Raw genomic sequence first — 27,816 nt, 5'->3', positions numbered from 1 at the left:
TAGAGACATATTATTTCATGTGGAAGGTAACATAAAGAAGAAATCAACGTTAAGCGTGAAATAATTATTGCACATAATCTTCTGATCTGCCTCGAGATTGAAGACCTACCTCCTGAAGCTGGCTTATCAAGCTGTAAATCTTCACGTGTGGAATTCAGAAGCTCATGTCTGAAAGGTGAGAATAAACACTCAATAATCACTAGGTAATATTCAGCAAACTAATAACGACTAGTACATATTTAACATTTAGTCAGTAAGGCTGGTTTTGAAAAGAAAAGATAATCTGGATACTTGAGCACAACTAAATCTTTTTTTTTTTTTTTCCTGAGACGGAGTTTTGCTCTTGTTCCCAGGCTGGAGTGCAATGGCGCAGTCTCGACTCACTGCAACCTCCACCTCCGGGGTTCAAGCAATCCTCCTGCCTCAGCCTCCCAAGTGGTTGGGATTCCAGGCGCCCACCACCACACCTGGTCAATTTTTGTATTTTTAGTAGAGACGGTGTTTCACCATTGTTGGCCTGGCTGGTCTCAAACTCCTGACCTCAGGTGATCCACCCGCCTTGGCCTCCCAAAGTGCTGGGATTACAGGTGTGAGCCACCACACCCAGCCCACAACTAAATCTTAATTTGAGGTTTCTACAGAGTAAAAAGCAAACTAATAATTGCAAGTTGTCTCATAAGGTGCTTCATGGAGCATGTATCCTCACAAGTAAAGAGGTAACTTTGCAACCCACAGGTCTTTGAAGCATATTACAAAAATCTTAAATGGGATCCTTTAATGTCATATTGCATTCAAGACTATCTTCCTCTGCACATCTATAAAAACAATCATATATTCCCACACATGCTTTAAAAATCTCAGGCCTATGAGGGCGAGGTGGGCAGATCATCTGAGGTCAGGAGTTCAAGACCAGCCTGGCCAACATGGTGAATCACCGTCTCTACTAAAAATACAAAAATTAGCCAGGCATGGTGGCGCACGCCTGTAATCTCAGCTACTCGGGAGTCTGAGGCATGAGAATCGCTTGAACCTGGGAGGCAGAGGTTGCAGTGAGCTGAGATTGCGACACTGCACTCAAGCCTGGGTTCTAGTGTGAGACTCCATCTCGAAAAAATATATATATATATATATATATATATCGGGCCTAAAAACAAGGCGTGGATTCTATGTTCTTTAGCAAAAGTAGCAGAAAATTGTGAAAGAAAATGTGAGTTGCATGCCAATCCAGTGCGGGCACTGTTCATGCTTTGAATGCCAACACTGCATGACTGATGCAATGCTGGACCCAGATAAATTAAAAAGTGCAAGATAAAAATACATAAAATAACTCAAACTTCATCACATAGAACCCTAGTGGTGAATGAATATTTGTCAACAATAAAAAAGACGTATTACTCAGAAAAGAGACAAGAGTTCAACAGGAATCCAAGAGTCTTACTTCTTAATCACAAAACGAATCCTTTCCTTTGCAAGTAATATCCTCTCCAGGCGAGGAATTCCGTAAGTAGATGGCCTTCTAAAAGGAATTCCTTCAGGAAGTCCTTCTACATAAAGATCTTCAACATGAGACTGGAAAAGAGGGTATGGGATCGTCACCGGACCTTTGGCTTTTATGGCTTGAGCTATAAGGACAAAAAGAGAAAGAGATATCATTTAAACACAATTTGTAGAAAAGAATAATAAATCATTGAATCTGTAGTGCTCTTTAACTTTTTTTTAATTTTTTTGAGATGGAGTCTTGCTGTGTCTCCCAGGCTGCAGTGCAGTGGCGTGATCTCGGCTCACTGCAAGCTCCGCCTCCCGGGCTCACGCCATTCTCCTGCCTCAGCCTCCCGAGTAGCTGGGACTACAGGCGCCCGCCACCACGCCCAGCTAATTTTTTGTATTTTTAGTAGAGACGGGGGTTTCACTGTGTTATATATATATGTATATGTGTATATGTATATATACATATATATGTATATGTGTATATATATATACACACAGGAAGCATTTATTACATGTATGCCAGGTATTACGTGAGGCACTTTACTATCTTATCAATCTCAAGGATAGATCTTCAGTTCTCATGACCACAAAAGAGGATACTAAGACTCAGACAGGAGAAGAGACGTGGCAAGGCACTGTGTCCCCAGAGCCTATGATCTTACCACTAGGTTACAGTGCTTCCAGGTAGCACATGCTATGAAGTTTTTGCTTCAGAATGAACCAATAGAAAACACGAGGCCGGGCGCAGCGGCTCACGCCTGTAATCCCAGCACTCTGGGAGGCCGAGGTGGGTGGATCACCTGAGGTTAGGGGTTCAAGACCAGCCTGGCCAACATGGTGAAACCTTGTCTCTACTAAAAATACAAAAATTAGCTGGGCATGGTGGCGGGCACCTGTAATCTTAACTACTCAGGAGGCTCAGACAGGAGAATTGCTTGAACCTGAGAGGCAGAGGTTGCAGTGAGCCGAGATCGTGCCACTCCAGACTAGGCGATAAGAGCGAAACTCTATCTCAAAAAAAAAAAAAAAAAAAAACCAAAAAAAAAAAAACCACGGGCAAAAAAGGTGTAAGCTATTAAAAACTGGGAGAAACACTAAGAGAACCTTAAGTAAACCACTAAAAATATGGAAAAGTTACTGAATTCATTAGCAAATTTACTCTAATTGTAGATTTTCATTGAGGGGTAGGTTATATTACTCATGATGAAGAAAAAATGCTCATTTTAAGTTTGTTAACACAAATACCATCAATATGGTTTATTGCATTTAAATTTTCACTTATAGCAATTCAGTTAAAACTGCATATCATACAATTTTACCGCTTGCTAGTTAATGGCAAAGTAAATAGTCATCCAAATAAAAATGATAACAGATGATAATAAATATGATAAAAATAAAATGATTTTTATTTTTAAATCATTTTAAATATTTTATAAAAAATAAAAATGATAATAACAAATTGCGAATTTCTTTGATCATTATATAAAGGTGGCTATAGGATAGAATAGTAAAAGGACAAAGAAGGAATTGAAATCTAGCATCAACTCAGTTATACATCAAGATAAAAGCAGTGGCCGGGAAGGGTGGCTCATGCCTGTAATGCCAGCACTTTGGGAGGCCAAGGTGGGAGGATCACTTGAGGTCAGAAGTTCGAGACAAGCCTGGCCAACATGGTGAAACCCTGTCTCTACTAAAAATACAAAAATTAGCGGGGCATGGTGGCGGGCACCTGTAGTCCCAGCTGCTTGGGAAACTGAGCCAGGAGAATCGCTTGAACCCGGGAGGCGGAGGTTGCAATGAGCCGAGATCGTACCACTGCAATGCAGAGACTCCGTCTCAAAAAAAAAGATAAAAGTAGAGACAATAGGGGGATCTCAGCGAATACTGGATTTAACAAAGTAGATTAACAGAAACTATCAGTTAAAAAAATAATTTTTAATGAAACCCCCAAGATCCAGAGCTTTGTAATAAATATGTAAATAAATTCCCAAATATCCATGCTGGAAGTTTAAAAGAAACGTTAGCTGATAACTACAGAAATACAACTTTTCCTTAGCTTTACTGTAATCTAGAAACAAAGACTGTTTCTAATATTTAGACAGACACTACTAAGGACCTTACAATGAGAGACATGTAAGAAAGTGTGGCACGGTTCACTGGCAGCCCTGGGCTGGGCTTGTCCACATCACCCCCATGATGAACAGTAACGCCATTGTGTAAATGCTCATGAACAAAGTATTACAGGAATTTTCCTATTTAGACATACCATATTTCCTTTCAAACAATTCTTCAACTTGTTTACGTAGATCAGTGATGCGAGCATTCCATTTCTCTGAAAATTGAGCAAAAGTTAATTCTCATTAAGAAGTCCCTATCATCGGGGCAGCACTAGGGTCTTGGGATGACTGAACATACAATGACATATTTTCTACATTTTTACATCCCAACTGTCCATATCATTTTACTGCTTTCCAAGAACTTTCCCCTTTTTTGGTGGTTCTTAGAATTAGTAGGTTGGTGCAAAAGTAACTGTGGCTTTTGCCATTACTTTTAATAGTCTCATGGGAGACTACACGAGAAGTTTTAACATTTAGCACCTCTTTTTAGCCTTTTAATTTCTGAAAAGCAGGAGGGCAGAAAAGATCAATCAAATGAAACACGACAAAAGGGAGGCCACGATAAAGGTCTCCAGGGGTCTTTTAGTAAACTTCCTAAAACATGTCTTAGTTATGTGGAAATAAGACTTTACAGATATATAGTTGCAACTTAAAATGCTCAAGAACAGGCCAAGTGCAGTGGCTCATGCCTGTAATCCCAGCACTTTGGGAGGCTGAGGCAGGTGGATCACCTGAGGTCAGGAGTTCGATTCCAGCCTGGCCAACATGGTGAAATCCTATCTCTACTAAAAATACAACAATTAGCTGGGCATGGTGGTGGGCGCCTGTAATCCCAGCTACTCAGGAGGCTGAGGCAGAAGAATCACTTGAACCCGGGAGGCGGAGGTTGCTGTGAGCTGAGATCGTGCCTCTGCACTCCAACCTGGGTGACAGAGCAAGACTCTGTCTCAAAAAAATTATAATAAAAATTAAAAATAAAGAACAAAAACATATTTAAAAAGTACAAAAATTCAATTCATATCCAATCATTGTGACTATGACACAGTAGAATATTAAAGTACTATTTTCAAGATGTATACAAGCTTAATATTCCATTTATTCAAAATATGAATCATCAACATAATTTGCCGCTAATATCTCATTCAGTCCCTTGCTAGGATACATCATCCATTGAGAGCTCACAGATTAGCAGCTGCAGTAACACAGAGCAAAAAAAAAAAAAAGAAAACCAAGAGGTGAAATAGTTCTGAAATAAAGGTTTTAAAGCTAAGAGAAATAACTAAATTACTAAGTCTTTAGCACTAATCTTGAGCTGACTAATTAACATCAGACAAGACAATGTCCTATGCTTTGGTAAATCCAAACTATGTTTAAACAATGTCTGTAATGTGATTTTCAAAATGCTCCTGGCTTTCCAAAGATGAGATTATGATGCAGTAATAGACGCTAAAGCATTTTCCCCCTGCAGAGCATGTTGCAACACTTATCAGTCACACTGAGAATCCAGAAGATGAAGGAAAAGGTCACGTCGTTCGCTGAGAACTTACCGAAGTTGAACTCCCTCACTTTCCGCTTCCCAGCATTGGCAGGTTCCGGGACTGGTGGCTGGGGTAGCTCATTGGCCTTTGGTCTCTTAGACGGTGGAGAATAATCATCATCTTGAAAAAGAAAATGGTCATTACTGGAAGAACCGTCTTACAGTTACAGTCACCTCCTGGTCAATTCCCAACATTCAAAAGGTGAGCAGGGCTTTAAAGCTATTTTGAGTATCAATAGTTATTTCTGTATTGTGAGCTTTAGCAGGCTTTTTCCTTGTTACATTTGAAATTTTATTTGTTTGGGATGTGTTCAAGTGAATACTGCTTTTTCCTCTGTCTTTCTTCATTATTTTTTAGTTTGCTTCATTTGAATTGTCATTATAAATTTTCCCTTCTCAAATAACTTTCAAATTGCCAAGAACTATATTGTTTTAAGACTTTCAAGAAAAAACTTTTAATAAAGACAGCCACCTAAAGTTATAAAAGGGGATAAAGTACAGCTTAGATGGAAAAGATATTTAAGCTTATACAAAATTTAAGCATGCATAAGCAAGGGAAATTGGGTAAATAGTTTTTTTTTGTTTTTTTGTTTTTGTTTTTGTTTTTGAGACAGAGAATTGTTCTGTTGCCCAGGCTGGAGTTCAGTGATGCAATCTTGGCTCACTGCAACCTCCACCTCCTGGGCTCAAGCGATTCTCATGCCTCAGCCTCCGAAGTAGCTGGGATTACAGGCACCCGCCACTGCGCCCGGCTAATTTTTGTATTTTTTTGGTAGAGATGGGGTTTCGCCATGTTGGCCAGGCTGGTCTCAAACTCCTGGCCTCAAGTGATCCACCCACCTCGGCCACCTCGGCCACCCCGGCCACCCAGAGTGCTGGGATTACAGGTGTGAGCCACCGCGCCTGGCCTGTTCAAATACTTTCAACAAGTGCAAAATGTATGGGCTTAAAGAAATAGGGCTGCATTATGATGAAACAGATACTGTTGATTCAGTCAGCACAGAGGCTGTGTATAAGGAGCAGTCAGCTATTCAAGCACAGCGCACAGCACACACGCTGTTGTGAGAGTTCCGTGCTCATTTCCTTGTGGATACACCAGGAACTCACTCTGCTGTGACCCTTCAGTACACCTCATGTTAGGATTAGAGACATCTGGGTCATATCAGCTGCCACTGTCATCTTCTAGTCCCTCAAAGTGTCAGGTAACATGCTATTAATATTGCTGCTCAAACATCATCTATAAAATACTGAAAACATCATTTTAAGAAATTCTTATTTAAAAACAAACGTGGTATGGTGAAGAAAATAATTATTGTGTTAAAGACAGTATCATAGGAAAAAAAGATCACTCAAGTACAAGACACTATCTTTTTAGATGGGTATAATTGTTATTCTTATTTTACAGCTAAAGAAACAGGCTCAGAGGATGTTATTTGATTGGACTATGTTGTATCTCTGGAGAGCACAGCTGAGATCAGACTGTGTGTGTGTAACTCCACTAGACTATGAGTGTGCTTCTCATAAAGGTAAGAAATGCAAATTTGGCCTAATATACGATGTTGCCTGGGGCAGCACTGGGTCGCTTCTACAGACACTTCTGTGTTAATCAAGGGAAATCTTAAGGGAAGGTGAAAATGCTTCTAGAAAGCGACTGGACACCAGCACCCTTGCTTGCTGCCTTTGGGCTCTTCCTCTAAGGCCAACAGTGACCTGAAATTATTGACTGGCTGGCCGTGCTAATCAACTGGAGAAAATGGTTCCGAGGTCACCAACATCAGACAAATTCATTTTAGGACCTATATATGTGCTTAGAAAGACAGAAGTGCTTTTGTAAAGGATACTATTTCAGAAAAACATAATCATAGTAACAACTAATGACGCTATAAAATGCTGATGTATTGAATGCTACTTTAGAAAAACATGTTCAAATCTAGGAAAAAATTTGTGATAGAAAACTATCTACCTATCTATCGGCAGGGTCTCATTCTATCTATCTATCTATCTATCTATCTATCTATCTATCTATCGGCAGGGTCTCATTCTTTCTATCTATCTATCTATCTATCTATCTATCTATCTATCTATCTATCTATTGGCAGGGTCTCACTCTATCTATCTATCTATCATTCTATCGCCCAGGCTGGAGGGCAGTGGCATGATTATAGCTCACTGCAACCTCCAGCTCCTGGCCTCAAATGATTCTCCTGCTTTGGCCTCCCAAATAGCTGGGACCAACACACCTGGCTATTTTTCTTTTAATTTTTTGTAGGGACAGGGTCTCATTATGTTGCCCAGGCTGGTCTGAAACTCCTGGCCTCAAGTGATCCTTCTGCCTCAGCTTCCCAAAGTGCGGAGATTATAGGCATGAGCCACGGGACCAGGACAGAAAACAATTTTAAAATGACAACCTCCCTGTGAAATAAAACTTGACTGGCACCTGGGTTTGTATGACTGTAAGGATTAAAAATGGTCAAGACACCCTATAAATAGATTAAGGTTCCAACCTAAGTAGAAACAATCTGGAAAACAGAAGTGTGTAAGTTTGGACCTCAATTCTGAAAATATACTTTTTAAAAAACCCGATTTTCCAACTCCCAAACAGATTGTAGAAACCTTAAGAGTATTTTTATGCTGGCTTCCAAAGGTTAAAACAAAATACACTCATTTCACCTATGAATACTGTCAAAGCATTATAAATGCTTAATATTATTATATATTTTTTTTACAAACATTAAGCAGTAACTTCTAAAATAAAAGTATTTCCCACATAGGTTAAGGTCTCCTAAGTATCCTTATAGATCATCATTTAAGCTGACTATTCATTGAGTGACATAAACTGAAAGCTGCTAGAGTAGAATGACATGAGAAAGGAAACACAGCTGTAGATGGAATGGAAGGGACACCTGTGGAGCTCCATGCCATGGATCTCAGTCCAAATCCAAACTTCACAGCTGAGGCCCAGGGGAAGGGAAGACAGGTTTTCCTTACTGAAAAGACTTCACTTTTTCAGTCACGCAAACATTTTAGACCACAAAAGATTTAATAGCATAAATATATTTTATGAAGGTAACCCAATCGATCATAAACCAAAAAAAAAAAAAAGAAAGAGAAAAAGGCAAATCACTAGAGTGCTTTTTTAATACAACAAAGACTGTAAAATATTGAAAATATCAGGGATATCACATTTTCCTCTTCACTGACAAATACTTAAAGTTCAATCTGTTAAATGTGAACATATACAGAGACGAATGTAGTTACTTTATTTTCTGAGACAGGGTCTCCCTCCTTCACCCAGGCTGGAGCACCACTCACTGCAGCCTCGACTTCCCAGGCTCAGGTGATCCTCCCACCTCAGCCTCCCAAATAGCTGGGACTACAGGCCTGCACCACCACGCCCAGCTAATTTTTTTTTTTTTTTTTTTTTTTACTTTTGTAGAGATGAGGGTCCCCCTATGTTGCCCAGGTTGGTCTTGAACTCCTGGCCTCAAGCGATCCTCCTGCCTTGGCCTCCTAAAGTGCTGCAATTATAGGTGTGAGCCACCGCACCCAGCTGGATGTAGTTATTGATAAAATATCACACCATATATTCTATTTTAAAAACTCTGTTTCATAAACTTATTAATTAATCTTTGGGTGTTTTAAGTCATATGGAACATGGCATTCAGGCATCAGAACAGCTATAAACTTCACCACATCCTCAATTTTTTCTGCAATGAACTCTTTGTTGCAATTAATTGGTTTTGAGAAAGTAAGAAAAAAATGGGTTTCTCGACCTAAAATCCTTTCCACAAAGGATCAAAATTACTTTTTACTCTGAAGCATAAAACATCAACTAAAGCTCTAGGGCCTGCCCTCACATACTGGGCATTGCTCTTCCAATTATCTGCCGTTTCCAAAGTATAAACAACCATTTTTGTTTAACAAGACACACGTTTCAGCATGCTTCAAATTCAAGCCCAAACTCTGTTTCCATAATCAAAATGTAAAGCTTTTAAAATACATTTTAAGATATTTTATTTTTTGAGATGGAGTCTCGCTCTGTCACCCAGGCTGGGAGTGCAGTGGCATGATCTTGGCTCACTGCAACCTCCACTTCCTGGGTTCAAGCAATTCTCCTGCCTCAGCCTCTGGAGTAGCTGGGATTACAGGCGCCCACCACCAAGCCCAGCTAATTTTTATATTTTTAGTAGAGATGGAATTTCACCATGTTGGTCAGGCTGGTCTCAAACTCTTGACCTCAGGTGATCCACCCACCTCGGTCTTCCAAAGTGCTGGGATTACACCACCACACCTGGCCCATTTTAAGATATTTTAATATGCAAAAGGTGCTATTCATGAATTTACAATAGTTATGCTACCCACACTAACAAAAGCACTCCGCCAATACCTTCAAGTTGGCAACACCGTCCCTAACTCAAAATTTGTGTTTAGAAAACACCAACTTCCTTTTTGCAACATATTAACGAATACACCTAAAGATAATACAGGCTTCAGAGCTAAAGCTGTTTATCACTGCATTCTGGCCAGTGAATCAATAAATAGACTATGTTACAATATGTTCTGATACTCTTAGCTTCAACATAATCAGACTGGGAATGTGTTATCATACAATCTGACATCTATTCAAAGTTAAAAAAACAATCAACACCAGGTAATATATCTATTTCAAAACTGGAGCCATTAATTACCCTATACATTTCAAATAAATGGATTCATTCTTTCACCCATGGATACCACTTATAGCTCCTCTAAAACTCTTTACATAAACAATTGGGTATTCATTAAATGACTATTTGGCAGCAATAAAAAAAATTTAAAACAAAGTGTTCAAGTGCTAACCTAAGCAATTATGTCCATTTTAAAAGTGCTGCAGAGACATTTAAGAAAATACAAGAATTAAACAATAAACAGCAAAGCCTGGTGGCTTTGTCTTCAAAATCTCCCCAGAATCAACAACTTCTTATCTCCCCTGCCACCAACCTGCTCTAAAGCACTCTTCTCTGTGCCCTAGGTAGTTCCAAGAGGCTCCCAAGCTAGTTTTCTGTCAAAAAACTATTGACTGCCTCTAGGTCTTCTCTTTTTTTTTTCCCCCTTTTCTCAACATAGTCACCACGTTTCCTAGAAGTGAAGGACAAAAAGTGTCACTCTTATTTTCAAAACGCTCCCGAGGATTTGAAACTAAATTATTCACTACTAAATTCTTAGCACCGTGGCCAGGCGCGGTGGTTCATGCCTGTAATCCTAGCACTTTGGGAGGCCGAGGCGGGTGGATCACCTGAGGTAAGGAGTTCAAGACCAGCCTGGCCAACATGGTGAAACCCCTGTCTGCACTAAAAGTAAAATATTAGCTGGACATGGTGGCGTGTGCCTGTAGTTCCAGCTACTCCAGAGGCTGAGGCAGGAGAATCACTTGAACCCAGGAGGCGGAGGCTGCGGAGAACCGAGATCAGGTCACTGTACTCCAGCCTGGGCAACAGAGCAAGACCCTGTCTTTAAAAAAAAAAAAAAAAAAAGAGGCCGGGAGCGGTGGCTTATGCCTGTAATCCCAGCTCTTTGGGAGGGTGAGGTGGGCGGATCACGAGGTCAGGAGTTCAAGATCACCCTGGCCAAGATGGTGAAACTCCGTCTCTACTAAAAATACAAAAAAAATTAGCCAGGCATGGTGGCGGGCGCCTATAATCCCAGCTATTCGGAGGAAGGCTGAGGCAGAGAATTGCTTAAACCTGGGAGGCAGGGGATGCAGTGAGCCGAGATTGCGCCACTGCACTCCAGCCTGGGCGACAGAGCGAAACTCCGTCTCAAAAAAAAAAAAAAAAACTCTTAGCACCTGGTACATACAGTGTGCTCAGTATTTGTGGAGGGATTAAATGAACATATGAATAGTATAGTCCCTAATTATATGCTGCAGTCAAGTATCTGGCACTATCTTAAACATAAATTCCACAAGAAAGGGATGGTAGGTAGTCCAACTGCCCATCATAAACCCTACTAAAATATTGAAACTCTAAAAACGTATTATTCAAATCTTAGTACATAATTCCTCTGAGACTCATTTTTTTACATATATAATTGTGTATTCATTAAGTGTCTGATTGGCAACTATAAAAATAAAAAACACAGAAGTTTTCCAACGCTAACCTCCTCAATTACAGAGATCCTAAAAAACCTACAGTACCAGCTGCAGTAAGTGTGCCACGTGTGGTCATGTGAGTCAATTATATTTGAAATTATTTACATATACCTTTCAAAATATGATAAATAAAAAAAGCCAAAGAGTTTGACTTAGGAAGACGTAAAATTCATCACAAAATGAATTTACTTAAAATCAATTTAAGGGAAAAAAATCAGGTTAAGTAATGAACAGAGAGTTAGGCCACAGCAGAAGGAACACAGGTAACAGGTAAGCGACTCAGGTTTGGGAAGCTAGGCCCTAAGAGAGAACTGCGCAAGAAAGAAACCTCCTTTACACGGTTCTTAGCACTCCCATGACAGCTAGACCTGAAACAAGTCTGATAAGGTTTTCTCTGCACACATTAGAGATAACATACCTGACAGCAATTCACCTTAACCCAGAAATGTAGTCATGGTGTTTACGAAAATTGAGGCATGCGGTCCTATTAGTCCAAGGCCGATTTCCCAAACCTAAGTCACGTATGTTTTAAATGTTTACCACCGACTCCAAGTACAAATAAAACGCCACAAATGGAAGTGCACAGCTCAGAGCGCACCAGCAGTGGGTAAGTAATGACCCTGTATCCACAAACACGTCCGCGTCGGTGTCAAATTAGCCACTTCAGAACTCCACATAATTGCAAATGAAGATATCGAGGTTAAAACACTGTGAAAAATCGGACAGACTTATTTGATAACAAAGTTCTGGTTTTTTTTTTCTACCAATGATTTGGGAAATGTGAAAAGATATAAAAGGAGAAAATTAAGTCGTCTCCAAGCAAGCAGGAATATCTCAGTTTATTTTTGTCCGTCTTCCTACCAAGCACGAGTATTTTCCAAAACAAAACTAAGATTATTCTCTAGATACACTTTTGCTTTTCAAGTTGCCTTGTTCTCAAGGCAGGATTTTTTTTTTTCCACTGAACATTTTATATTAGAGATCTTTTTTCAGATTATTGGAAAACATTATCAGGATTTCAATGGCTATATATTTTTCTGTTATGAAGATATACCAAAATTTTATTTCCTAACTACGGGTATCTAAATAGCTCCTACCATTTGGAAGTAATCTTTCCAGAAAGAATATACGATACACATTATTAACCAGAGGTGTGCATGTAAGTTCTCACTTGACCTTCCTTGTTAATATTGAGACAGTTTTTTATCTTCTTAAAAAAATTAGGAATTTAATTGTTGATGTAATTTCTATATAATATACATATTTTTTATATATAATACATAAAATGTGTGTGTGTATATGCACATATGACATGGAAAATGCTACCTTTTAAAAGGATTACTTTACTCAGACCTGGTATTTCACTGGTGTTCTGAAAAGAAAGAGGTCTACTAGCAAAATTCTACTACTTAATCACAAATGTGAACATTAAATCAGGCTTATGGCACAATGTCTTAGTTTAAAAGAAATGAATGGCCAGATGCGGTGGCTCATGCATGTAATCCCAGCACTTTGGGAAGCCGAGGTGGGCAGATCACCTGAGGTCAGGAGTTCGAGACCAGCCTGACCAAGATGGAGAAACCCCGTCTCTATTAAAAATACAAAATTAGCCGAGCATGGCGGCGCATGCCTGTAATCCCAGCTACTCAGGAGGCTGAGGCAGGAGAATCGCTTGAACCTGCGAGGCGGAGGTTGCGGTGAGCCGAGATAGCGCCAATGCACTCCAGCCTAGGCAACAAGAGTGAAACTCCATCTCAAAAACAAATAAATAAATAAACAAATAAATGAAAAGAAAAGAGATTTATTACTCCATCCAAAACAGTTAAAGTTCAAAAGGCTGACATAAGCTTCAGGTTCATGAGCCATTTATTCTGGATTTTCGTAACCTCTCTTTAAAAGTCTTATACTATAAAAGCAAGTATTTACATTCTAAACCATTTTAATACAGCCTCTACAGGAGAATGGCGTGAACCAGGAAGGCAGAGCTTGCAGTGAGCCGAGATCGCACCACTGCACTCCAGCCTGGGCGACAGAGCCAGACTCTGTCTCAAAAAAAAAAAAAAATACAGCTTCTATCTGCTTTAAGATTTGACAAATCAAAATGGTTATTAGTCTTACCCTAAAAGCTTTATTTTTATAATTTTAATAACCTCCTATTAATATCTCCATAGAAAGGGCACAGCTGAGTAGTTGTAATATTTGTATGTTCTTAAATTTTTTTCCTGTTAATGAGGTTTCTCACTAAAAACGAATTAAATTTCAACCATTTAATGCTAGACTGTAAACAATGCAAAATGTTTTAGATTAGAAAAATTATATTTATGAAAAAAGAAATCTGTATATTAAGTTAACACATGAAGTATGAAAAGATTTCTTGTATTAAATGGAAGCTACTAATTGACTTATATTTTAGAAGCAATGAAGACAGACACGTTGAGTAGTTTGGAGTAGTCAAACACTAGAAATAACCAAGTGACATCAGTAGGTGACAGGTTATTAAGAGAGAAAGAGAGACAGACAGCAAACCAAGAAAGGTTACGCAGCAGCTAGAAAAAAAAACTAATAAAGTACCAAGATGTGCAGTTATGGGAGGGGGAGGCCTATGGAATATGTAATATTTTAAAATGTGCATTGTAATGTATGCTGAAAGCATCTGTGTATTTTTGCATCAAGATATGTACTGCAATTATTTCTCTAAGTAGACACAATAAGCTGGCATATATCCCTCGGTATTGGGACTTGGGAGCAGAGTGAGGGTGAAGAAAACTTTCCACTGTACAATTTACTGTACCATTTTCACATTTTACCACAAGAAAGAAGTACTTTCAGGGGAAGAAACTTACACAAGTATTGTGACACATTAATTTTTTTTTGAGATGGAGTTTCACTCTGTCGCCCAGGCTGTAGTGCAATGGTGTGAACTCAGCACACTACAACCTCTGCCTCCAGGGTTCAAGCGATTCTCCTGCCTCAGCCTCCCAAGTGGCTGGGATTACAGGCATGCACCACCACACCCAGCTAATTCTGTATTTTTAGTAGAGATGGGTGTTTCACCATGTTGATCAGGCTGGTCTTGAGCTCCCGACCTCAGGTGATCTGCCTACCTTGGCCTCCCAAAGTGCTGGGATTACAGGTGTGAGCCACCGTGCCCAGCTGTGAGACATTAATTTAAAAGGAAAAACGCAATGCTCATTTAATAACTATTAATATGAAGTGATAGTTAATAATTCTATTAGCTGAATTTTCAAATAATTCAGGATAAACTGGCTCAGCTGAGTTCAAGCTTATCTTTGGAGAAAAAAAAACCAGGTTTGAAGCAATCTTAGCTATAGAGAGTATTGTAGAACATATTTGTAGCTATTGCTTCAAAACAGTTTTGAAAGATAAATTGTATGTCAGCCTCTAAGTAGTATTTGCGGGTCGTTGCAGGGGGCAGGGACTTGCTTTAAAAATTACTCACTAAACTATCAACACCTTCTCCTCCATTTTACTTAATTAGAAATTAGGGATTCCAGCTCCAAATAAGTCTTCTTCTATCACAACCCAATAGATTATAGAATCTGTTTTTGTGTGTATCAAGTCTGGTCATAATTTTCTTTTTCTCTTTTCAACTCCCACTGATAGCAAGGATAGCTTGGGCCACCCGTGGGCCAATGCTAATTCTCACGGCCTCATTCTGTCATCTAAAACTCCCAAAGCACTGGGGAGTGGGCTGCTTTGGCCACACAGACACATGTATTCGTCCCACAAGTCTCCTTTAAAAATGAATGAAATGCATATTTAGCAATGTGAATGTGACAAATATTTTTATGACCAGAAGTAAACTTTGGAATCAAGGCTTTTAGATAACTAACCTTCAATAGTCACCTCAACTTCAGGGTCCTCACTTGTTTCTGAAGGGACATGTTGAGTAGAATCTTGAAAAAAATAAAATTCTAAAATGACATTCATTATTAAGCATGTTTCCATATGTTCCAACATTTTACTGATTTGATACTCCAAAAGCAGCCTACTATAAAAATCCACTGGCATTTTCATTCATTTCATATTAATGAAATTAAAATTTGACCCTTGTCATTATAAACAGGGATAAAAGAAAACAAAAATTAGAAAAACTCTGGAAAAATTTAGATGATAACATGTTACCTGCAGAAATTGACTCAAAAAAATCCCATAGTCTTGGAGGAATGAGGATATGACAAAGTCACAATGAATTTCCTGCCACAGCTAGAAGATGCACGGATAGAAACAAATGCTTTCTACTTTGGTTAGAATTTCTTCTCTCCTTTCAGAAATGTGAGGAGTGGTTTCTACTGTTCAATAAAACCACAACCCAGGCTTTGCAATGGAGACTTTCCTATCAAGAGACTGAGTGTCACAAGTGCACACAAGACTATATCCTCTGGCTTTGTATGCAACATATTTCAAAAATTACAAAGTTCATTCATATTTGTTCCTACACAAGACAAATGTACATCAGAATGTTAGTGCTAGAAGCTTAGAGAGTATTTTCATTAGTTCTCTTTCATTGTGCAAAGGTTGAGAGATTAATTGATTTGCCAAAGATTATGTTTACTTGTTAGTAAAGGAATAAAGGCCAGAACCCAGATTCGATTCAACTTTGTTAACACTGGAATATGACAGTAAAAATGTCCTAAAAACGCAGTCTTCAAGGTGCAGTACCTGCCGGCGGGGCTGCAAGGCGGTGAGCCATCGGTACTGCCCAATGAGCCTTCGTACTGCACATGATCGATTACCTAGGTCTTGTTGTTCTAAATCCCGCCTATTCAAAGCTGAAAACTCTGTCACACAGAAGATGCCCACCTCCACACAGTAAAGCATACAACATTCACCCACACAATCTTCTATAAAAAGGGCTGACAGGGAAATGTAACCAACGGTTTACAATGAGCATATCAGTATTTTTGAGAGAAATGTATTCCAGGGAGAAACCCTAATTCTATAATTGAATTTGGAGAAACCAGCCTATACTGGGGAACTTTTAAGATTGCCTTTCCCTCAAAGAAGGTAAAAGATCAAACAAAAGTTTTTTTAAATTAAAATAAAAATGTAAATACAATGGAATATAAGCAGTTACACAACAGACTCCTCTTTTCATTCTAGAAAAATAAGGGATAACATGACCAATTTATGAGAGAAATAATTCTAAAACAGGATTCAGTTACCTTACCAGTCATTTTCCTTGGGAGAAATCTACAAAAATTTGTGTGGAACCGTTTAAACACCTTGGAAATAAGAAGCCACCCTACATGATAAGTTGAACTCAGGATTCTAAACAAAAAGAACTGTACCTCAGTCAGGCGTTCAATTCTAAAACCAAAGCTGTAGAGCTGGTAAACTGACAAAGTCATTTATGGAGTAGTTGTGAGTACAAAATAAAGGGAGAAACTCTCTCCTGTATACATTTTATGTAGACTAAATTCCTACCCTACTAAGAGACTAGAAGTATTAAAAAATACATTTGAAAATAAAATATGAATGGAGCTAGTAATTTTAATTCTGAAACACTGAAGCTATTCTTCCTTAAAAGATATTTAATATGGCACAAGAAAACCAGGACAAAAAAAAAAGTAGCATTTTGCATCATGTAAGAGCTTTACTTACCACTTAGTTTCATTCCCATAGGCTTTATTAATCAGTATGGTCAAAGAAGCATATTACATCTTAGAATTTAAAAAAAAATAATAACCTGTTGGCTAGGAAGGCATACCAAGGGAATCACCTTTTATTTCCAAATGAGGTGTTTTAAGGATAATAGAATCTATAAAATAGAATAAACATACAACAAATAGTGGAAAATATGCAATCTCTTTTTCTCCTAACCTTCTGCTGGTACTTCCATTTCTGTGCCTTCATTGCCCTCTGAAGAATGGTGGCTTCCTAAAAAGAAAATAAACAACATATAATAAACCAATAAAAACTGACATTGAAAGATGAAAGAGAATCTAGGTAACAATGCAAACAATCTAAGACATAATAAACATATGCAAAATGATTGTCTAACTCTTTAGCAGTTAAGTCGAACAATGTTTTCTAATTCAGAAAAGAATACAACGCTTCTATTTGGAAGGTAAAAAAATTATTTGAAAACACAAATACAGAGTAGACCTAAGTAGGTTTGGGGATTTAATATTAGTTACTATAACTACATGATAAAATTACTAGATATTGGAATCTGAGGAAGCAGAATTATGCTTCAAGTACCATGCTCATCTGTCAAAGACACACATACACAAACAGATCAGAGTAAATGCTTGCTGTGATCAGACACTTAATTAACTCTCTATAAATAAGTTCAGGGTTTGCTGTGGAATGTTTCATGCTTTCCATTTTCACTATAGTGAAAGCCATGGAAACTCAATCCCCATAATTTCATCAAAGTTGTACTTAAAGGAAACTCGTAAGTTAAAATTTAAGATACTACCTTTAGTCTCAAAAGCATTTTAAGTCAGGTAATATAATCTGCCTGCTTCTAAAAACTGGAACATAAAGCAATGATCAGTTAGGCAGTCACAAGGTGAACAGGCTCATCCTACTAGAGCAGAAGTTTTACTCACAAAAAGGAAAGGAAGAATCTAAGACATCAGAGAGCCACTTAGGATTAAGAACGCAAGCTGCCCCCTAATTTGTATCCTCTGTCCTTAAAGATCTGAGCTACTAACATGGAAAAGATTGAAAAACACTGCCTTTAAGTATCAAAAAAAACATATTACCTATCAGTAAGAATACATCGCTTGAGGGGAAAGGAAGCAGATGTTCATCTCTTTTGTCTTATCTATTGAGAACTAAATTCAGAAGCTATACTAAAAGTAAGATATGTTATAAATGTATTTTATCTTGATTTTTAAAAAGCAATGCTTACAGTCTGAAAAACTGTCATTTGGTAGCTAATATCCTTGAATTAAAAGTCCCATACTGAGGTCACATCTTTTTGGTTCTCAGTATCTAGCTTTAGCATGTCACAATTATCTGGGGATTCTTTTCCACTTACTTTATATTGTGAAAACTCACCTGAACTCAAACTCTAGGTAAATCTACAAACCTATACCTATGAGTCACTCCTTAATTCATGTTTAAAATATGCTTTCTCTACACACTTCCTTTCTCTTTTTTTAATCTTAATATTTGAATTTATGGAGCATTAAGTTATTTGACTGTAAAAGTCAAAGAAAAAAGAGATGTGAGGTCAAAGGAATGAGAGTGAAATGATGAGGCCAGTAGGTAAAAAGTAAAATTTCAGCAAAGAATAGCAGTTAAGATGATTGTTCGTGTAAGCAATAATTCTGTATGTCTTTTAAAATCTGAAATAAACAATTACATTTACATTATATGCTAAGCCTAAAGAAAATACATCTTATGCACTCAAAGCCAGAATAGATAGAAGTAAATGCCATTACTAATAGCCTATGAGTATCAAGTTTGGGAACACTGTAAAAAATTGCCAAAAAGGCAATCAATTCGAAACTTACAGATTAACAAGTGCTATTTCAGAATTCTTCTAAATACTAAGTATCAACCTGACCTTATCAATATTTGCATCACTAACCAATAAAACAGTAACCTGGCTTCTGACTGTTCTGAGATAAGGTATAAATGTGTACTTTACCTTCAATAGGAAAGTGTGTCATGTACCCATTTCGAGATTCATTACTAGATTCACAAAAGGGAAAATTGATTTTGAAAAATTGTTGCTTGTGAAGTTCATTTATATGTTAAAAAAAGGCCAATACATTTTTTTCCTTTTCCATTTAGAAAAGTAATACTGTACTTATAAATATTAAAACACAGTCTGTGCAATATAAGGAAACATTAAACACGAGCAGTATGTGGGAGAATGGAAGTGAAAAGATTATACCTTGCAAAGGCTTCGATAGGGGCTGTTTTTCATCAACATCATCAGTTTCAGAAGGGCCTGCTTTGGGATACAAAGATAATACTTCAAAAGTAATCCCCCCCCCAAAAAAATGTGGGGTGACTTTAGTCAACAAATTTGGGTGAGATACATGGAATGGCCTTTTTATAAATAAAAAGAAAAAAATTTAAAAAAAAAGACTGACAAGATGAGCAATGTCAATTTATGGTCTTGGTGAATGGAAAAATGTAATCAGGTGAATTCATATGTAAACAGTCAAAAGAAATTTTGAAGATGACTGGACATATGGATTGAATGGGAATGGTATGTCTAAAATGGAAGATGTGGGTTTTTTAAAACAGTACAATGTTCATAACAGTAAACTAACTTTTACTTCATACAGATTACAAATGCAGGTTTATCTCACAGGTTTATTTGTTTCTTCTTTGGCAAATATTTGCTTACTCTTTTGTCATACTGAAGAAAAATGCAGAACCAAATGTTATATACCTTCCTTAGAATCTCTAAAATAACGTAAACCATCTCCTTGAATCTCTACTGAAATAGAAATGTGACAAACTAACAGCTATTAATTCATTCTCCCTTTCTTCCAGCACAGCGGGCACTTTTTCTAATAAGGTTCTTTCCAAAACACAGAAAGTACTCTGAGTTAAATTCAACTTCACAAACTGCTATATTTTGACAACACATTTACATGTTATCATCAAACTTTTTAATGATTGAAATAATAATAGTTTTAAAATAGAAAACAAAACATTGTGTTTTCAATGGCTATTTAATATAAAACACATTTTGGCATTAATATGACCACAGTTCAGTTAACTCTCTCTGAAGAAAATTGGGAAAACATCCGAAGTTGTTTGAAAGGCTTCATTCTCTAAAGCCTAAGAAATTTCACAAAGATGCACCACCCTACACATTACAGGCAAAGGACACATCAGAGAAAAAAATCAATTGCATGAGAAATAAAGAAATAGTTTATATTTGCAATCTCAAAGAAGAGCAAGTCTTGGAATGTAGACTCCTAAATTCAAATGCTAGATCCACTGCTTCCTAGTCTTCTGACTCTGAATAAAATATACAGAGCTCAAGAAAAGGAAGATGTGCTATTTACAGGATTTAAAAATGCAACCTTAGTGAAGGCTACTAATTGACCTCTAAGTACTGCTTTAGTTGCTCTTCACAAGTTTAACTATGTGGCATTCTCAATATTCTGGTCTAAATATTTTTAATGAGGCCCTCATTAAGTCAATTACAAGCATGTTTCCTAGGATTCCCACTGTGTATGTTTTCTATTAATAATTTAATTTCTTCTATTAATAATTTAATTTCAGTATGTTCAGAGAATTTATTAAGACTGTGAACAAGTATACAGTCAATTTTTATAAATGATTCATGCTTTGTAAATAAACTTATTTCTTGGGTACACAGTTTTCTATAGTTAGCTTACATATATTAACTGTAGTGAAAATATTCTATTTAGCATATAAATGTTAAAAGAGTATTCATCAGCTAGACGTATATCATTGGTTAAAATCTCCCACGTGACTGTACATATCTATAGAGACTTATAATTTGTAAATAATTTTTACTTTTACTGTGAGGATACATTGTTAGGCACATACAAACTAATGGTTGTTATATCAACTTAGTGACCAATTCCTTTAAATATGACATAGTCTTATTCTACCCTGCTACTACTGTTTTTGGCTTCCAATATTGCTAAACTATATTTTTTTTAGTTGGTACTTACTCAGCATACCTTCATGTATCACTATACTTTCAAATTATTTTAATGTCCCATATTTGAATTTTATTCACCCTAAAAATGGTACTTGATTTTATTCACCCTAAAACATACTTAACCTCCACCTCTCAAATGCTTGAGGTGCCTACCACTCATTGAGAAAACCAACACATTCCCAACACTCACATTTGAATGCCACTATTTTACAGGAGCACTGAGGTGCACAGAGAAATATATCCAAGCCTATTTTGGAATACAAAAGTTTTAGAAGAAAACATCAATGTCTTTATGTAGAAGAATGAAAAAAACGAACTGTATTATAATCACACAGTGTAACTACCACGATGACATGATTAAATCTACTTGTGACAAAACAGATAAATCCCAGCTGAGGCAGAGAATTGCTTGAACCCGGCAAGCGGAGGTTGCAATGAGCCGAGATCGCACCACTGCACTCCAGCTTGGGCGACAGAGCAAAAATCCATCCCCACCCCCACGCCAAAAAAAAAAAAAAAAAGATAAATCTTGAAAACTTAAATTGAGTGACAGACTATACTCAACAACACATACAGTGTACCACTGTGTAAGCTTCACTCAGGAAGTGGCATATATAAAACAATAAATATGACATCACACACACACACACACACACACACTCCTCTCTCTCTCTCTCTCTCTCTCTCTCTCCCGGAGAATATTTACGTAGTAAAGCACATCACCATCAGGAAGGACAATTCTCAGTTTTCAAGATCATGGTTAATTTAAGAATAGAGAGAAAAGTGGGGATTTGGGGGAGCCCAAAGAAGGGCTTCAATGAAATAGTTACACGTTGTTTCTTGGAGGGAGGAGAGAAGAGACGAATACTATGGTTCACTAAACCTGGGCAGACTGATACTATGCTTTTAGGTTTTAAATATTTCATTTTAAAAAAGCGTGTTAGCCCCTGTAATCCCAGTACTTTGGGAGGCCAAGGCGGGTGGATCACCTGAGGTCAGGAGCTCGAGACCAGCCTGGCCAACATGGTGAAACCCCGTGTCTACTAAAAAACACAAAAATTAGCCAGGTGTGTTGGCACACACCTGCAATCCCAGCTATTCGGGAGGCTGAGGCAGAAGAATCACCTCAACCCGGGAGGTGGAGGTTGCAGTGAGCCAAGATCGTGCCACTGCACTCCAGCCTGGGCAACAGAGTGAGACTCTGTCTCAAAAAAAAAAAAAAAAAAAAAAAGAGAGAGAGAAATGAAGGCCTATGTCCACACAAAAGCCTCTACACAATGTTCACAGTACCTCTATTTGTAATGGCCCCAAACTGGAAGAACCCAAATGGCTATCAACAGACAAAGAGATGAATAAATTTTGACTCAGGCATACAATAGAATACAAATCAACAATCAAATGGAATCTACTACTGATACATGCAACGCTGTGGATGAATTTCAAAACAATCATTTGAAATGAAAGAAGCCACACTGCTCCCCGGCCCATGAAAATAGTCCACATTTTATTATTTCATTCATAAGACTTTATAGAAAATGCAAACTAACCTAAAACAGAAAACAGATCCGTGTTGCCTGAATACTGGGCAGGGCAATGAATAACAAGGGGACGCAGGAAACTTTTGGGGTTATAGATATTTCATTATCTTGGATGCAATGAAGATGGTGTATTAGATATGTACATGGCAAAGCTAACCAGATTTTTTACTTTAAGTGTTTAATATACTATAATTATGCAGTGAGAAAAAATTAAGCTGACAATATCTGCATTTGCCTAATAGGTTCATTTTATTTTGCAACACTAGAACCTGGGATTGAATTCTAAATTGTGCCACAACTTTTGCTCATCCTTTTAAGAACACAAATGGCTATTTTACATATCCCCTCTGGATTGTCTGAGTTGATCTTTTAGCCCCATTTTTAAATGTTTTATCCCTGGGACTGAATTACATATATATATGTCAATCAAGAACTGATCAATAAAATATTAAGAAATTAAAGCAATTGATGAGCAAATTTTAATTTTAACCACGAATAATTTTTAGAAAGAAAAATTGCATTAATTCAAATTACCTTGAATGTTATATTGATAATAATCAGGATCTTCTGATTCTTCCTTTACTGTCACAGCTGCCATTTCCAGGGAAATGCCTAGAAAAGCAAATGCAATGATATGATTGCATGTCAGAACTTTCAGCTAGATTGTGTAGGGAAATCCTCTCTGCCCTCCCTATAAATACAGCAATGCATATTTATTTTAAGTAAAGACTTTAAGTCTTTGAAAAGACAAAAGTTTGCTAGGTAGCAGAAGGTAAAAAATCACCTATAATCCCAGCCAATGCAAAGTTTTAACCATTTATTAATATTCTGCAATTATGTGCTGCTCTTTTCTCCAGCAAATTCTTATCTTTAGAATCAAAGAAAATTTTACCACCCTCCCTTTTCACTTAATATTAAAAATACTTTTATAAACCATTGAAACACACTTATAAACATCAGTTTTAATAACTCAGTATTCCTAAGGAGAGATAGCATAATGGTCAACAATTTCAATAATGAGATACATTGGTTTTTTTCCGCCTAATACATCCCTTTTATTACAGGGATTTGTGTAAGGGTACAAAGCACACCTTTCTGCATAAAGCTTTGCCCACAATTAGGACAGATGATTTGAAGCAGACCTTTGTGGCCAGATACAAAAGAGTACATGTTGTGTAATTCCACTCATATGAAGGTCAAAATAGGCAAAAGCAATCGATGTTATTAAAAAGTTGACTTTGGGAAGGGCCGAAATTGTGCCACTGCACTCCAGCCTGGGTGACACGGCGAGACTCCCTCTCAAAAAAAAAGAAAAAGAAATGAACAATGCATGGGTGCACATACACATTTCAGGCTGAGATATTCAACCACAGTCATACCAACCCTAACACAAACGAAATCGTGAGCTCTGACTTGGGCAACTTTGTAAAGAATATTTTCAACTCTAGAGAAAGAGCTCAAAGAGAGTTAAATTGATATACAAAGGGTATGCATCCCTGAAGCAACAAGCAAAAAAAGGAGTTACTCCATTGCCCTCAATCACCAAGGGGAAAGTGTTTTGCTGCTACACAGTGGTGGCAGAGAACACTGCATCTGAGACCTTTGCAACTCTCTGGGCTAACTTAGCACTTTCATGTCCATCAGTAAAAGTTAATAGAAAATTACAGCTAACAGCCAGGTGCAGTGGCTAGTGCCTGTAATCCCAGCACTTTGGGAGGTCCAGGCGGGCGAATCACCTGAGGTCAGGAGTTCGAGACCAGCCTGGCCAACATGGTGAAACCTCGTCTCTACTAAAAATACAAAAATTAGCCGGGAGTGGTGGCACGCAGCTGTAGTCCCAGCTACCCGAGAGGCTGAGGCACAAAGATCACCTGAACCCAAGAGGTGGAGGTTGCAGTGAGCGGAGATGGTACCACTACACTCCAGCCTGGGCGACACAGCAAGACTCTGTCTCAAAAAAAAAAGAAAGAAAGAAAGAAAATCACAGCATTACAGCTAACAAAAAAGGCAGATCCACTGGGGATTCAGACCCTTAAGGAATAAAACTTTGGGTCACTCCAATTGGCTAAAGAACCTTACACATACTGGCTGGGTGCAGAGGCTAATGCCTATAATCCCAGCACTTTGAGAGGCTGAGGCGGATGATTACCTGAGGTCAGGAGTTCAAGACCAGCCTGGTCAACATGGTTAAACCCCGTCTCTACTAAAATAAATAAATGAATAATACAAAAATTGGCTGGGTGGCACACGTCTGTAATCCCAGCTGCTCGGGAGGCTGAGGTGGGAGAATTGCTTGAATCTGAGACACGGAGGTTGTGGTGAGCCGAGATCGCACGACTGCACTCCAGTCTGGACGACAGAGTGAGACCTTGTCTCAAAAAATATAAATAAATAAAAATAAAAAGGTAAATCCAAAAAAAAGTCTGGTAAGCTGCAGAAACATAGACTGTGGCGACTACGCCTATTCTCTTCCTTGTCTGTTACAAATGTGTTTGTGTGAAGATTATATGCTTGCATATACTAACTATTCTCTTCTGTGTGGTAGTATTTCACAATAGTTTGGCTGGAAGTTTCCTTTCCATTTGTCCATTAGACTAGAGATTACTCAAATAGGTTTGCACTGCATTTAAAGAGCAGGTAACATAGCTCGCGACTGGATTTTCAGTCAGTCTCCCAGCGATGGGTGTGACTGCTGGAACACTGTGTCTCCCCATTTTGAGGAGAGGGTAAAAATGGATTTCTTTGTAGGAAGTAAAGTTGCATCTCTTTAGATGGAACAGCTGTCTCGTTGTTGTACAGAAGGTCAAATGTGCAGGGAAGGGTGTGTATATATGCTGAGCAGCCAAAGAGAACAGCCTGGGCCACCCACAAAACTGATGTCTCTCAGTTGCAAACCCATCCTCTGGGTTTCTGCTGAAGTTTGAGCTCTGCATAGCAGCTGGCTCCATGTGAGTCTCTGCCACAAGGATACACTAGAGAGAGAAAGGCTAGAGGAGGAGAAGAGATCTGGGCCTTCCTTTTGGCTTCTTGTCTGCATTCTCATCCCAAAAAGGTTACTCCTTGGTACCCTCGTTCAGCCTGGCCAAAGCAGGCCCTCCCATCACAACAGCTGTGCCCGGTTGGCAATGTCTCCAACACTACCAGAAGCAGCCTCACCATGCCCCTCAGCCACCAGCACCAGCCAAACACTACCCCACCTCAGAAGTCAGATGGAAAGCTGATGGGGTGGCAGCCACTGCCTAGAATTGTTCCTTAAAAAACACCTTAGTATTCTCCTTAAGGTTACAAAGTTAACAACTTTATAACCAGTTAACAATCTTTGTTTGTTTGGTTTGTTTTGTTTTGAGATGGAGTTTCACTCTTGTTGCCCAGGCTGGAGTGCAATGGCACGATCTTGACTCAATGCAACCTCTACCTCCTGAGTTCAAACGATTCTCCTCCCTCAGCCTCTTGAGTAGCTGGGATTACAGGCGCCCACCACCATGCCCAGCTAATTTTTTTTGTATTTTTAGTAGAGACTGGGTTTCACCATGTTGGCCAGGCCAGTCTCCAATTCCTGACCTCAGGTGATCCACTCGCCTCAGCCTCCCAAAGTGCTGGGATTACAGGTGTGAGCCACCGCACCCGGCCAACAATCTTTACATTAAATTTTCTCTGTTCCAATAACTGATATGGTTTCTGTCTCCTGACTGCACCCTGGCTATAAATGTAAATCTTATTTGCAGGATAAATTAAGAATACAAAGATGCAAAGTGTAAAAGAGAAAAAAAAAACCTATAATGATGCTGATGTGTACATAAAGACAGTTGAAAGAATTCGATTAAACACATGGGGTTTCTGAATTCAGCATGTTTCTTTTTAGAAGCAAACTAAATATTCAGGAGATGAATACATGAATTAAGGGGAAACATTTGCAAAATGATGATTTTTTTTGGCACAATCTACTGAAAACCACACAAAAATTTGAGATTTCCTATGGAGTGAAAATAAAGAAAAAAGAAAAACCTTCTGTAAAACCAGCAAACAGTGTAAAAGACTCAAATACCTTTTCCAAAAAAGGATAATTCAACACTTTCTTGCAGCTCTCCCAAAATACACTTACATACATAAAAGCTCTCATTCACATGCACGCACACACATGTTAACGCGGCCCTACCCTCCTCCCCAACAACTCATTCAAGATGCCCTTAGATGGGGTGAAGCGGGGCAGGTGGCTGCCCAGGAAGCATGGCAGAATGAGAAGGCTGACGAAGGGCCGGGGAAGGGGCTGGGGAAGCTGCCGAGGGCCTGGGCAGACAGAGGGAGATGAGGGGGCAGGCAGGGCGGTGACAGCCCACTAAGGAGTGTCCCGTGTGAATAAGGGGCACAGGGCCGAGCAGCGGGAGGCTTGACAGTGGCACTAGGACACAGGATAACACTGGGGAAATGATGAAATAAATACATATGCTGAGAACATCTGGGTGCCATGGTTCTAGGACAGAACAGAATTATAAACGGGGCCAGGCATGGTGGCTCATGCATGTAATCCTAGGACTTTGGAAGGCTGAGGCAGGAGGATCACTTGAGGTCAGGAGTTCAAGACCAGCCAGGCCAACCTGACGAAACCCCGTCGCTACTAAAAATACAAAAATTAGTCGTGCATGATGGCGTATGCCTGTAATCCCAGCTACTCGGGAGGCTGAGGTGGGAGAATCGCTTGAACCCAGAGGCAGAGGTTGCAGTGAGCCGAGGTCGTGCCACTGCACTTCAGTCTGGGTGACAAAGCAAGACTCCATCTCAAAAAATAAATAAATAAATAAGGAACTAAATAGCAATTTTATTTGAGAATTGAAAATGGTCTCCTTGGAGAGTGGAAAACAGGAGTGCAGAGAGGGAATGAGGAGACGAAGGGGGCATTCTGTTGATTTTTGTAAAAACCACTATAGAACAGCTGACCTCTTACATTATATGTCTGTACAATGGGAAAAAAAAATACATTTTATCTACAAACATATGTAACTGGCAAAGAACTCTGCCTACCACTTACTGAGCAAATTACCTTTCTGGGTCTTAATGTGATAACATTAACAAATAGTGTCACAGTTGGAATACATTAGTAGTGACTGCCTCTTTCTTATCAAAACAAAACAATAATTGAGTCAAACTATAAACTTCTACACTAAGGAAAAGTCTTCCTTAATTTCACCATTGATTCTAAAAGTGCTAGTACATACCAGAATCTTCTGTGGGTTCAGTTTTCACTTTGATGGGGCCACAACTGCAAGGAGAAGAAAGCTCTGATCAAGCCACGTGCTGGTGACAGCCATTCCCACAGCATTCAAAGTCTCTTGGTCTCAAAGTGTTAAGATCCCTCCCTTGACCAAGGTGGG

The 27,816-nt window shown here is 38.6% G+C and overlaps 1 protein-coding gene and 1 long non-coding RNA gene across 14 annotated transcripts in view; one reads left to right on the top strand and one right to left on the bottom strand.

Moving 5' to 3' along the window:
* GTF2I (general transcription factor IIi) overlaps positions 1–27,816 on the bottom strand; it is a 103,061-nt gene that overhangs the window by 26,567 nt on the left and 48,678 nt on the right. For 3 of the 13 annotated variants that reach the window (XM_063708153.1, XM_031013083.3, XM_063708152.1), the window contains 9 exons: positions 27,661–27,704; positions 22,982–23,059; positions 19,149–19,208; positions 17,117–17,173; positions 15,127–15,189; positions 5,153–5,263; positions 3,755–3,820; positions 1,439–1,622; positions 110–168 (listed from right to left, as the gene is read on the bottom strand). In XM_063708153.1, coding sequence (XP_063564223.1) covers positions 110–168; positions 1,439–1,622; positions 3,755–3,820; positions 5,153–5,263; positions 15,127–15,189; positions 17,117–17,173; positions 19,149–19,208; positions 22,982–23,059; positions 27,661–27,704 — 722 coding nt within the window. The remainder of the gene's footprint in view (positions 1–109; positions 169–1,438; positions 1,623–3,754; positions 3,821–5,152; positions 5,264–15,126; positions 15,190–17,116; positions 17,174–19,148; positions 19,209–22,981; positions 23,060–27,660; positions 27,705–27,816) is intronic. The other 10 variants (XM_031013086.3, XM_063708155.1, XM_063708156.1 and 7 more) reach the window with 5 other exon arrangements.
* LOC109027745 (uncharacterized) lies at positions 5,756–8,136 on the top strand. The gene is made up of 3 exons (XR_008681417.2): positions 5,756–6,344; positions 6,548–6,668; positions 7,412–8,136. It is a non-coding gene; the product is annotated as an uncharacterized lncRNA (long non-coding RNA).

The sequence above is a fragment of the Gorilla gorilla genome, chromosome 6 (genome assembly GCF_029281585.2).
Source record: "Gorilla gorilla gorilla isolate KB3781 chromosome 6, NHGRI_mGorGor1-v2.1_pri, whole genome shotgun sequence".
NCBI lineage: Eukaryota > Metazoa > Chordata > Mammalia > Primates > Hominidae > Gorilla > Gorilla gorilla.
The sequence above is the reverse complement of the archived record's forward strand: the minus strand, read 5'-3'. Positions and strand labels throughout refer to the sequence as shown.